This window comes from Typopeltis vanoorti, chromosome 19 (genome assembly GCF_054136105.1).
Source record: "Typopeltis vanoorti isolate ZY-2024b chromosome 19, IOZ_Tvanoo_1.0, whole genome shotgun sequence".
In the NCBI taxonomy this organism is placed as follows: domain Eukaryota; kingdom Metazoa; phylum Arthropoda; class Arachnida; order Uropygi; family Thelyphonidae; genus Typopeltis; species Typopeltis vanoorti.
Window position 1 is genome coordinate 20,423,687 of NC_143567.1, and position 13,510 is coordinate 20,437,196.

The 13,510-nt window shown below is 36.4% G+C and overlaps 1 protein-coding gene across 1 annotated transcript in view; it reads right to left on the reverse strand.

Annotated features, from left to right (window-relative positions):
• Positions 1-13,510, reverse strand: part of LOC150095896 (uncharacterized) — a 267,756-nt gene that overhangs the window by 185,517 nt on the left and 68,729 nt on the right. The window contains exon 4 of the mRNA XM_090409557.1: positions 806-895. Within this exon, the coding sequence (XP_090265683.1) occupies positions 806-895 (90 nt within the window). The remainder of the gene's footprint in view (positions 1-805; positions 896-13,510) is intronic.

Below are 13,510 nucleotides of genomic sequence, written 5' to 3' on the forward strand. Positions count from 1 at the left end.
TGTTTTCCCATTGGGGGGGGGGGGTATCGGGTGACTTTTTTCCAAGCAACTTATTATATCTCACAACTTATTAAGCACAACAAATTCATCTTTGAAACTGACTGTTCTCAATAATTTATAATTATTAAAAGACAATTATATTTATAATTACCTTTTAAAGCTTTTAATTTGTCACACACACACACACACACACACACACACACACACACACACACTATAGTATTCTTTCTGTTTTCACTTTTTAGAAAGCAAGGATGTAAAAATTTAAAAAAATTATCATACCTGATGATCAAAATATACCAGTAGGTGTCTTAACCACCAGTATTAAGATACAGTTATTGTTTATACATTACTTTTTATATAACTTCCCACATCAATGAAAGCATTCACATAAGGGAATAAAAATAAAGAGTACATGTATAAAGAATGTTTGCAAATTATCGTGATTTTCATTTATAAAGGTGGTTCAACCACTGTACTGATCTTGATGTGTATATACATCCATAATTACATGGATGTGAAGAGTCTGTTGAAGTCAATATAATCTTCAAATATTATAGAAAAAATTATACGGATACAAAGCATATATTTTTGACATATTTGATCCCTATGGTCAGTTGGGTGGTTAATCAAAGAGCCAATTCAGAAAGTGCATAATTTAAGAAATGAAATGGTTTTTGTCCCTCATCAGGTAATCAAACTATTGGTAAGTTGTAAATAATTAGCATTGTAGTTACTAAATATATTATGAAGTTGTTTTCATTTTATTTTCTTATTAGAAAAATGTAAAAGTAAATAAACCTACTGGTGGTCCAGGAAGTCCTGGAGGTCCCATAAGACCAGGAGGTCCCAGATCTCCTGGATTACCTTTATCACCTTTTGGACCTGGTTGACCCTAGAAATATTATTACATAATTTCCATTACAATATACAAATCTTCAAGTGAAATTCACAACTGGTTTAAAACATTTAAGTGTATATGAAACAAAGATATTCTTTTCTTTATAATAAATTGTTAATTTAATTTACTAATGATGACAGAATAATCTACTGTGCATGATGCTGATGATAATCAGGGAACCAATAAGTTCCAAAAGTGCCTCTGTAGTGCAATTGAAAGAACGACGGTACGTTGCGCCCTTCAATTGGAAAAGGCCGATTCTGTTCGATTCTGTCATGACAGGAGGACTCTTTATATGGATGTTTTCAATCGAAGGTGAGTTAGCCGATCTCATACAGAGGTAGCAGTTTTTTCTCCCAGAAACTCAGGTTTTTCATCCCGCATACAGACAAATCGGCCCTTCAGAACACATGCAAGTTACAGACAAAAAAATACTGGCTGTGGTGGTGGTGGGAAGTAGATGGCGCTAATGTTGATGATTGGTAGTAGAGGTTCGGTGTAGTGGTGGAGACGAAGAGTTGTACAATAGGTGTCCTCCCGCGATGAGTCTTCGGACACCTTGGAGGTGTCATGAATAATAATAATAATAATAATCATTATAAGCAATGCTATTAAGATGCAGCTGCTCCTATTAAAAAAAAAATATATATATATATATATATATATACAATGAGGCAACTCCACTATCAATTTATGATACTCTGACAGTCCAAAAAAAGTGGACTGCAGACAAGAAATGTAATCCACAATATTGGTCATTGTTTGTTATAAAACACATAAGCAGTTATGATATAGTGATAGAATATAACTCTATGTTGTAACTGCCTGTGTTGTTCTATATTGCTTTATATTCTATCCCATCCCTAAATGCGATATTGTGTATTTTAAGAAATTCATATGCTTTCAGTACTACTTACATATAGCTCAATACTTTACCAACACATCAGTTGCAGAAATCTATCCTTCATATATAAAAAACTCATGTCTTATTTCTAAAAAAAATTTTAATATTCAATTAAAATGGCACAATGATTAACTGTGGTGTTACATCCATATTTGACAATATACCTTTGTAGGATACTCTGGAACATTTTTCTTAAATTTTTTTTCCAGATATTAATAAACATATTGACTCTGTCATATATAAAATCTTTCATATAATAAAGAAACATTCTGGCTATTCAGATACAGAGGAACAATTTCTTTACAGATTGAGGGAATAGCAGTGAGTAGTAATATCTCACCTATGGCTAATGGTATCCACAAAAATATTTCTTCTCTGAGGCAGGCTACAATGCAGATACATTGTTTACAATGCAGGGTAACACTTAACAAGGTTAGGAGAAGATATCTGAATTTTCTCCTAACCTTGTTTTTAATTTTTAATTAAAATTTTTAATTTTTAAATTAAAAACAAGGTTTTTAATTTAAATATCAATTGTTTTTAAATATATTCCTCCAACTTTATGTCTGGTATTGCATTGTATTATATTGTATTTCTTGTAAATGATGTATTTGCTGGCAGTCCTGATACAGAAGAAATGCTTCAGATCTTCCTAGGAAGAATAAATAATACTGGTCAACACATTATATTCATTGTAGGGGGGGGGGGGGATCCTCCTTATCTTCATCTTTCATATTTTTTATTTATTTTTTATTTTTTGTAGGTCAGAGAGTAAATTATAGCAGGAGGAGGGGGATATGATTGAGACATATAAGTTAATCAGGAGTTGTTATTGGGTTGACATGGAGATTTTTCATAGAATGGGAGAGAGGGGGGGGAGGTAGGTCAAGAATTCATCACTGGAAACTGTATAAGAAGGGTGTGAGCAGAAGGTTCTTTGCATGGAGAGTGGTTGGTGAGTGGAATGCATTGCCTGAATGCATTTTGTGTGTAGACACATTGAATCAATTTAAGGCACAGTTGGATGAGCATTGTGTGCAATAGTGTGTACCTGCCATAATGAATCTCTGACCCCATGGAGGTCAAATGTTAATGATAATAATAATAATAAATCATAAGCTTGTTTTTATTCTTTATGCAATGAAAGAAAATAAAAGTTTGTGTGTGAAGTATATTCACAATTAAGCTACTTATATAGAAGCTGTTCACTTCACATCAAATTGTCAAAGTATCCCATAACACACACTGTACATCTCATTTTGGACATGCATATTGCCAAACATTATGGAAAGAGTTAGACGAGTGTCAACCTTCATTGAAGTATCATCAGTTGGAACTTGATCTGTAGATACTGAGAGCTATATCAGTGCAAAAGTTACATTTTCCATATGACTAATAGTATCATATCACTGGTCACAGCAGTAGAAGACTACACTTTGAAAAGTTTGGTATTATTGCCATGTATATTTCATATAAGGGTCCATATGTTTTGTGTTCACTGATGAGATAGGCATTACAAAATATATGCACCGCATACTTCATTCATGTAATTGCATAATTTACATAAATAGTTCAGTTCATAATGTCTTTTAATTATGGTAATATTAATAATTAAATTACTTAATACAACAACAACAACAACAATAATAATAATAATAATATGAAATACAGCAATATAAACATTTCAAAGTGGCTACCTAGTTTGCACCGTGACTTTTTTTTAAAGGAAATAAAACGATTTTGGAATACTATTGGAATTTTCTTACTTAGTGTTCTGGGATATAGTCAGCATATAGGAAACTTTTATTATTATTATTATTATTATTCAAGGTATCTTCACGGAGCCAGAAGATTCATTGTGGAAAATCCATTTATTCACACACTAGCCATCCTGCACACAATACTATCATACTTCTCCTTAATGATAAATGCACGTAAATACAAGAAAGATATTTAATGAACCAGATATTTCGGTCTGGAAATAGCAGACCATCCTCAGTGGTATTACAAGAACAGTTATAAAAAATACAAGCTAGAATATTAACAATAGATCATTTAAAATAGAACAAGCCGCATGATGTTAAATCACTAAGTATGAAACGGAATATTTTGAAGTCGAGACATGATTAAAAAACAAAAAATTAATGAGTAATCTTGATTAGACTTTCCCAGATTTTTGATATAGATATACAGTCATTACGATTCAGGTTGGGACGATGGAGCAAGGCCTCCACGCTTTCCTTGAACAAACATTCAAACCTATAACGGGATCTATGTAAGAGGTGAGTCCTGGACCAAAGGATGTTGTGGTCAGTTTCAATCCTGTGCTGAGCCAATCCAGACTTTTCAAGTTTGTTGTGAAGAATGGAGGATTGATGTTCTTGGATTCTTTTTTCAAGAGAACGTCCAGTCTGTCCAAAATAGGATAGATCACAGCACAGTTGCACGGAATTTGATAAACTCCAGGAAGAGATAAAGTTGAGCGTTTGTCTTTAGGAGAAGGAAAATGAGAAGACAATTTATTAATAGGTGAATAAGTAGCTGTTAAATCATATTTCTTTAAAATTCTTGCGATAGGTTCTGAAATACCAGAGATATAAGGAATTGGTACTCGACATATTGAAACTTTGTTGTTTTGTGGAGGATTATAAGAATTGAGAAGATGTTGAGTACTTTTTTCAGAAAATCCATTGAGTTTCATGTGTTGTTGGATAGTAAAAAGTTCTTTCTGTAGATAATCAAAAGTAGAACAATTAGTTTTTGCTCTTCTGATGAGGCAATTTATAATTCCTGTTTTTTGACATGGATGATGGGCTGATTCTTTAAGAATATAACGACCTGTGAACGTTGGTTTCCTGTATACTGTAGATGTAAGAATTCAGTCTTATGTCACAAGTATTCTTAAAACAGCAAACATACTTCTCCTTAAATTCATTTACTGATGAAGCACCCATAACAAGCCTCTGTCAACTCATTCCATGCATTCATCACCATCCAAGTTCCTAACCTCACACTTTCTTGCAGTTTAGTTCCATCAATATAGTACACTTCTGATCTCTTCTGAAAGTGCATCACCTTTTTCTTGGCCACGTTAAACTGGCAGCCATTTACCTTTGTTCATAGTCCTAGTCTGTTTAAGACTTCCTGTAGGATCTCTGCATCACCTTCATTTACCATCTCTACCTATAGTTCTAACACCCTTGCTAACCACACTCTTACACAACTTCTACTGGTGACCACTTGTTCTCTCTTCTTGCCATATACTAAAAAAAAGTCTTTAGCATCAATTCTATAAAACTCCTTTAATAGCTTAAATGCTTCTATCATGTCTCCTCTTTTTTGACTATCAGCTAATTTTTGAAGCCTATAGACTGTAAATCTATCTCACAGGGAGCATTCCATAGACATGCCACAATCTTTGTTACTTGCATCTGCTCCACAACTGCTTCATCACCATAGAATCTGGGAATCCAGTAGTCCAGATGTGGACTTATTAAAGATTTATATATAGGAGGACAATAACCTCTCTAACCTGCTTGTTAAAGTGCTCTTCAAAAACCACATAATCTGATGTGCTGCTTTGGTTACCTTCATAATATGCCCTGTTAATTTCAAGTACATATCCACAATCACACCCAAGTCCTTTACCTCATCGCTTTCCTGCAGTTTAGTTCCATCAATATAGTACACTTCTGATCTCTTCCGAAAGTGCATTACCTTTTTCTTGGCCACGTTAAACTGGCAGCCATTGACTTTTGTTCATATTCCTAGTCTGTTTAAGACTTCCTGTAGGATCTCTGCATCACCTTCATTTACCATCTCTACCCAATTTAACAAAAGCAGCAAACAACTGAATATTTCCTGTCAAATTATTTCCTATATCACTTATATACAAATTAAACAACAGAGGACCAAGGACTGAGCTCTGTGGTACACTACTGGTCACTTGCCTTCTCCTGAACTCAACTCCTTCATCAACCACTCCTTGATGTCATCCATCAGCCACACTCTAATCCAAATCATCAGATTCGTATCAATCCCCATTTGTTCAAATTTATGCAATAGAGTTCTATGTGGAAACTTGTCAAATGGTTTTGCAATGACTCGCAATATCGCTGAGTTGCCATTTTCTTTATCTAATCTTCATTGTCAATATTATTAAAAAAGTCATCAAATTACTAAGGCAAGGCTTATCCTTCGAAACCATGTTGTTCCTTATAGAGTGTCATATTCCTATCCACCCAGCCCTGAATTCTGTCTTTTGCCAATTTCTCCACTACCTTAACTACCACTTCTGAGATGCTGATTGGCCTATAATTTTCAAATTCTGCCTTAGAGCCTCCTTCATGCAATGGAACTATTTTGCCCTCCTTCCACTCCATTGGCACCTTCTCAGTAGTGAAGCTTAAATTAAGCAGCTTGCTATTTAATCTGCTATCATTGGTCAGAGGAGCTGATAATTCCCTTGCACATTCTCATAATACATAGGCCAGTATGCTATGTAATCTGATTGCCACATTTGCATCGAAGTGCTGCAATCATTTAAAGATCACCATTTTTTCAACTATATTCTTCCATCAGTCAAGTCACATCTGGCATAGTGAGATCACCACCTAGTTGGTACACCTTTTACAAAATACCTACTCAGTAATTCAACTATTTGGTTTGCTTCTGTTACTTCCTCACCATCAGCACTTTTTAAAGTCATACTTCCATAGAGCTATTTTAGAATTTCTTTTGGTCTCATCTGTACCATACAGATCACCCTTCTTCCTTGCACATTGTACTACTGATGGGCATGCTGACTGCTTTTTTTCTTTATAATCCCTTCAAACGTTTTCTTTGTTTGCTCAAATTTTTGGTGATGGATGATGCTTATTCATCCATCTAACATGATTATCCTTCTGGCTCTGGGTATGCAGTCTGATATTGCTTTCTTTAAACAACTCTTGACCACCTCCCCACACACACCACCAACATCATCTCTGTTCTCTAAATTCTTCTTCCATTGAACTGCTGAAAACTCACTCCTGAGCTTGTCATAATCACCTTCTTCTTTGTAATTCCACATAATATCCCTTCTGAATAGAAAATTCTGCATGTCTGGCAATCTTCCAGGTCAAGACTACATGATCACTCTCTCCAAGCATAGGCAACATAGCTAGATTTATTAGTGTTAAGTTTTCTGATGCAATGATCAGATGAAGCATTCTTGAACTTTGTGTCACCTCCATTACATGTTTCCTCAGGTAATTATTTTTAGCAGCTGTATAAATTCCATTTCCTTCTCTGCCTATGACCATTCCTCCTCCCAATCATGCTAATTTGTGAGTACATACCATCTAAATTATTCCATATATCCTGGATTATAGCAACAGCCGATTACATATTTAGTCCTGTAGGCCTCTATCACCAGATAGCCTCAAATGAACTGCCCTCTGAATCTGAATACCTCAACTCTTTTGGGCTTTAATATCATTAGCAAAACTCATCTCTGTTCTGTTCCTTCTGTCCTCTCCGACAACACTATATCTCTTGCATTCCTCTATGATCATATCATCTTCAGTCACCCATGTCTAACTATGCCTATAACTTTTGGCCAAGTTGTGCTAACCAATGCAAAACCCCTTAACCCTATTTCAAACACCTCTGACATTAGTATACATAAACTACAATACCCCCCCCCCCCAATTCATCCTACAACCTTCCTTACACTTTATGCTACTTAGTCCACTAAAGTTAACCAGGGTGCTACAATTTGCATCACACGATCACTCTTCCACTTACTACTTCTATGGTGACTGGACTCACTGTAGCCTGCATCCCCCCCCCCCCAAACATTCTAGCTCCCCTTATCTTGTACTTCCGAACTCTTACTGAACTACACTTTCTCAAGACTCCTGACACCAAATCCATTTAGATGCAAGCAATCCACCTTATATAAATCTTTCCTTATATCTAACTCGCTCCACATATCTACAAACTCCATGCCATATCTCCTGAACAATCTGTGCACTGACTAGTTTGCAATCATAGCTCTTCGTCTCAGCTCACCTCTATCATAGTGTGGCAACAGACTCACAACTCCTACTTTCTCACTCTTCTTTTTTGCATACTCTAGCAACTCTTTCATGTCTTTTCACATACCATACTTGTCACTTGTTAAATCATTTGTACCAGCCAAAATAAACATCTCTTTCATCTTAACTCTCTGCATCCTTACACCATACCATCACTGACATCCTTTATCTTAGCACCATGAAAACAAAATTCTGTCACCCACTCCTCAAGGTCTCCTTATATCAATGAATTACCATACAAAATCACAGGCTTTCACTTTTTCATGCTCTGCTTTCTCTCACCACTTTCTTTTGCTTCTGTAATACCATTCACGAGATGTTTCTCCAACCATTCAATCTCATGTTTTTGTTCTGCGAAAAACTCCACATAAGTGCGCTATCCTTTCCGTTACCATCTGGTCATTCTCCTTCATTTTCCACCATGTCATTCATACAGTCACTCAGTCAGCCACTCGCAACACTAACTACACTAGTCACATTATTACATATTTTGTCTTTCAAAGCACTACTATCACTCTTCTTACTCTCTTTATACTTATGACATTGTTGAAACACTTTCAACAAACATGCTCTCCAGTTTTATCTCCTTCAAAAAATTTCTCATTCTGCAAAGAACCATACATTTCGTACATGCTGGAGCAAACATAACCACACATATTAAAATCACCCAGCATTGTTTTGCACATCAGCACCATGATGCACAATACAGTGTAGTATAAAACAAATAAAAAAAACCTTTAAAAATCAGAAAATTAAGCACACTACCCTTACAGTTAATCCAACAAACACTCATATATATGATGCAAAAAGAATGACTTAACTGCCACTAAAAACTTCCAATAAACTAAATTAATTTATTGAAACACTAATATTTTACTAGTTTTCTAACCAGCACTTTCAGAGCACAAATGTAACGATGACAAGCTAAAGGCACTTCACTAAAGCATTGGAAACAATTCACATGTAACTGAAACAAAAACTAATGTCCTAACAAGATGCTTGCTTGGTCAGATAACTATAAAGTTAAATTGGAGAAGTCAGACTACCTGGTCTTACAATGACTGCTGCCGAGATCTTTTGCAAATTAATGCAACCATATCTGTTATGGTTGTGTGGGGGACGGTGCTTCAGAGATTAGGCTGATTCCAAAAATAGTCATTCAGACCTATAGCAACTTTAAAACCGATGCCTTCTTGCATTTAATCCTATGTGAAGGAATACCCAGAGCATGATCTGCCAGTCCCAATTGCCATAAAGATGATCACAGATGTAATTGTTGTATTCTTCAAGGTGGATGTTAACTGTTCTAGCAGTCTATCCAAAGTAGGCCAAACTGCAGGAAAAAGGAACTTTAAACACTCCAGGATGTGTAAGAAGATAAAATCGATCTTTAGAAGAGTGGATGAAGGTAGTTAGCTGCATGGGTGGTTTAAAAGTAGCATGTACACCGCACATCATATTTGTAGAGAACCTTCTATCTTTTCTGATGTGCTCATAATATATGAGGTTAGAATAGTTTTACTGTGATCCTGTTTGCTGGTTGCATGTAGTATTTTATCTACATGCAACATGTAGATAAAATACTACATGCAACCAGCAAGTAGTATGTAGTATGTAGTACTACATACTACTTGCTGGTTGCATGTAGTATTTTATCTATTTTATATATGCTATAGACATTGGCTAAAAGGTGTTACAAAGGTCGCTGAATTCAGTTTCAAGGGCTGTTACTTGTACATTGGTACAAGTAGCTATGGCTAGGTGAGTAAGTGTTTTGAGGATGTCATACTGTTGTGATGGGTGATGGTGTGACTGTGCATGTAAATACTTTACTCTGCATGGGTTTCCTTTTCTATAAATGGAAAAGGACAATGAGCTATTTGGAAGTCATGTCACTAGTGTATTTGGAAAGGGAAGACAGTTATTTTCTTTATCTACAGTGAATTTGGTTTTCCAAATATTCCATTTAGAAGTTGATCAGTGGTGGTGGTGGGGAGTAGAGAGAAGATAACCTATAGTGGTCTCATCCAGCTGTTTCTACATTTTTACTTTGCAAATGAAATAACCAGAATAAATGGCAAACTTGAATTATATAAGAGAGAAATATGGCTTAATCAGGCTAAGTGTCTCTTTCAAAGGTACACTGTCAAGGCTCACCATGGTGTCAAAATTTGCCAAGGTTAATTTTTTTTTAACGTTTAAAGTGCAATGCTTTTTTGAAAAATTACAGAGAGTTGTCTAAATAAACAACCGTCATAACCACAGTAATAAGTTTTAATAAATAGATATTTCATCCTAAGTATCAAAGGACATCGTCAGTACAGTTAATTTTCAAACAATACTAGAAATAACATACAGTTAGGGTTCATGATTACAATGGAATCCCAATATGCGTGCAGTAGCGTGTTATAGAATTAAATTAAAATATACCTGGAGGGGAAAAAAACAGATTACATTAAAATAAGATAACATATATAAAAAATTATTTTACACAGTTTTGTATGACAATTTCCCATACTTTAGGAATAGCAAGAACATCATTATCATTTAGATTTGGTCTGTGAAGTAGGGCTACAGCACTTTCTTTATATATTAACATTCATGTTTATATAAAGATCTATGTAGAAGTTTGGTCTTTTTCCAATGAATCCTATGGTTTGGGTTTTCAACTCCATGTTGTGCGAGGCCAGATTTCTGTGGTTCAATAAGACGGATATAGCCTTGATGTTCCAAAATGCGTTTATGAACAGATCGGCCTGTCTGTCTACAGTACAACAATTTACAGTAGCATGAAACCTTGTACATGCCAGGCAGAATCAGAGGTGAGGGTTTGTCTTTAGGAGAAGATAACAAGTTATAGATCTGGTTGATTGGTTTGTAGGTAGCAGCAAGTTTGATTTCTTCATAACTTTTGAAAGATGTTCGGAGATGCCTTTGATATGATGCCTTTGGTGTGAGTCGCTTGGAGAGACTGCTGCTGGACGGTAGAGAAGTGAATAGAGAGAATGAATCAGATTGAGTGGGAAGTGATGTGGAAGAGCGGGAGAGTAAGACAGGAGAGATTGAAGAGGTGGTTATGAATAGGGAAGTGAGTGGTATGAGTATAGAAAATGAGAGAATGGGTGTGCAAGAGGAGCAGGGAAACGGGGAGGCTCAGGGTATACAGGGGTACACAGAATGAGAAAGGTGGATGCTCCAAGAGGAGGTGAGCATGTATAGGCAGGAAACGGCTGGGATGACCAGGGATCAAGAGGAAACAGCTGGAATTGAAAAGGGGTTTAAAATGAAGAAGCAGAAAGGGAAATAGCCCCAGTTGAGCATGGAGAGATCACATCAAGTGAGTGGTAGTATCAGTGGAACTAGCTGTAGATACAGAAATGAGCTGTAGTGTTTGTATACAAATGCTAGAAGTATCAGAAACAAGGCAAATGAAATGGTTGCACTAATTGCGTCTGTTCACTCAAAGATTGTTGGAATAAGTGAGACATGGTTGGAAGAGGATGACATCCTGACAGGAATAGAGATGGAAGGGTATGATGTGTTTCGTGAAGACAAAGTGGGTAAAAAGGGAAGAGGAGTACTATTGATGATAGAGAAAGAGTTATGTCCATATAAAGTGGAGATGCACGAGGGAAATAGTGCCAGTGGTTTTGAGGCAGTATGGTGTGAGATAGAGGTGAATGGAATCAATTACTTGGTGGTATGTTGTTAGACCAGGTAATGTGGATGGTGGTGATAGTGAAATGTATAGTCAAATAAGCCAAGCAAATAAGAAAAGGATGATCATTATGGGTGATTTTAATTATGGCAATATAGACTGGAATGAAGAGATAGCAACTGGAAGTAAAGAAAATGAGTTTTTGAGAGATAACTACCTCAGACAGTATGTTACAGAGGGCACACGAGGACTGAGGGTCTTGGATTTGGTCATCTCATCAGCGGATGTAATTGTAAATGAGGTGTCAAATCATCCACCAATTGGTGAGAGTGACCATGAGGTGATTACCTGGGTGGTTGCCAGCAGTGCGAGGACCTCTGTGAGAAAAGGGTATATGTGGAACTACAAGGGGGTGATTATGAAGAGCTCAGGAGACAGCTTGAAGGTGTAGTGTGGAATGAGGAGTTAGCTGGAAAAGAGATCAATGCAGCTTGGGAGATTTTCAAAAACTGTTTAGTAGATGCATTGTCTAAATGTATTCCAAGGGTGAGAAGGTTAAATAAGGTGGGTGTGAGATGGATGAATAAAGAGATTAAGCATGTGATACAGAGAAACAGGACATTGTGGAGGCAGCATAAGAGAAGCGGAAATAACCAATTCCATGAGGTCTACAAAGACGAAGCAAGGAGGGTGACTTGGTTGGTGAGGGTAGCTAAAGAGAGGTATTAACAGCAGTTGGCTAATGAAGCCAAAAATAATCCTAAGGAGTTCTTTCGATATGTAGCCAGCAAAAGAAAGAATAATTATGGAAGGATGACAATGATTGGAGAAAATGGTATAAAGACAGCTGATGCAGAATGTGTGTGGTGGAGATACTTAATGAGCAGTTCATAAAGATCTTTCAATCTTGTGAATGTGACTTCAGGGAGAGATTGAGAGCAGTTGATGATGGGGAGGAGAGACTGACTGTAGGGGAGTTGAGTAAACTAGATGTTAATAAGGCTGTGGGATTTGATAATGTATCACCACATATTCTGAAAGAATATGCCAGGGAGTTCACATCTGCCTTAACATAATTTTTTAATATGAGTCTTGCACTCGATCAAGTTCCTAAGGAGTGGAAGGAGGGCAAGATTGTGCCACTTCATAAAGGAGGTTATTGAACACAAGCATCAAACTATAAGCCTATCTGTGTGTCAGGTGTTGTGGTTAAGTTGTTGGAGAAGATTGTGAGAACTAGGATCCAGAGTTGGGTTGATAACAATGGTATTATCTTTGATGGACAGCATGGATTTGCTAAAGGGAGGTCATGTTTTATAATCTACTTACTTATTACAATAAAGTGACTGCTTCCTTGGACAGAGGAAAACGATACACAGTAATAGACTTCAATTTCGCAAAGACTTTTGATAGAGTACCTCAGGATAGGTTGGCAGTCAAACTAGAGCAGATGGGGTTGGATATTAGATTGGGGCATTGGATTGGAGACTGGCTATTGATAGGTATAAACAAGTTGTGTATGGGGGAGTGATATCCAGGAAAAGGAAAGTCACGAGTGGAGTGCTTCAGGGGTTTGTTTTAGGTCCATTGCTGTTTGACTTGTATATTAATGATATTTGCGAAGATTTGGATGGAGATATTCAGTTGTTTGCAGATAATGCAAAGTTGGGACGAACCATAAAGAGTAGTGAAGATGTTGTGGCCTTACAGGAAGACTTGAATAAATTGAGTGATTGGGCACGGAAATGGGGATATGAGTTCAATGTTGTAAAATGTAAGGTTTTAAAATTTGGAAAACAAAGATGGGATGCAGAATTTATGCTTGGTGAGAATATACTGTTGGAGGTAGAGGAAATAAGAGATCTGTTGGTGATAGTGGATAAGGATCTAAAATTTAGGGGACACATCGCCAAAATTGTGAAGACAACACAAAGGCTTCTGGGAATGATGCGGAGGACACTGACGTG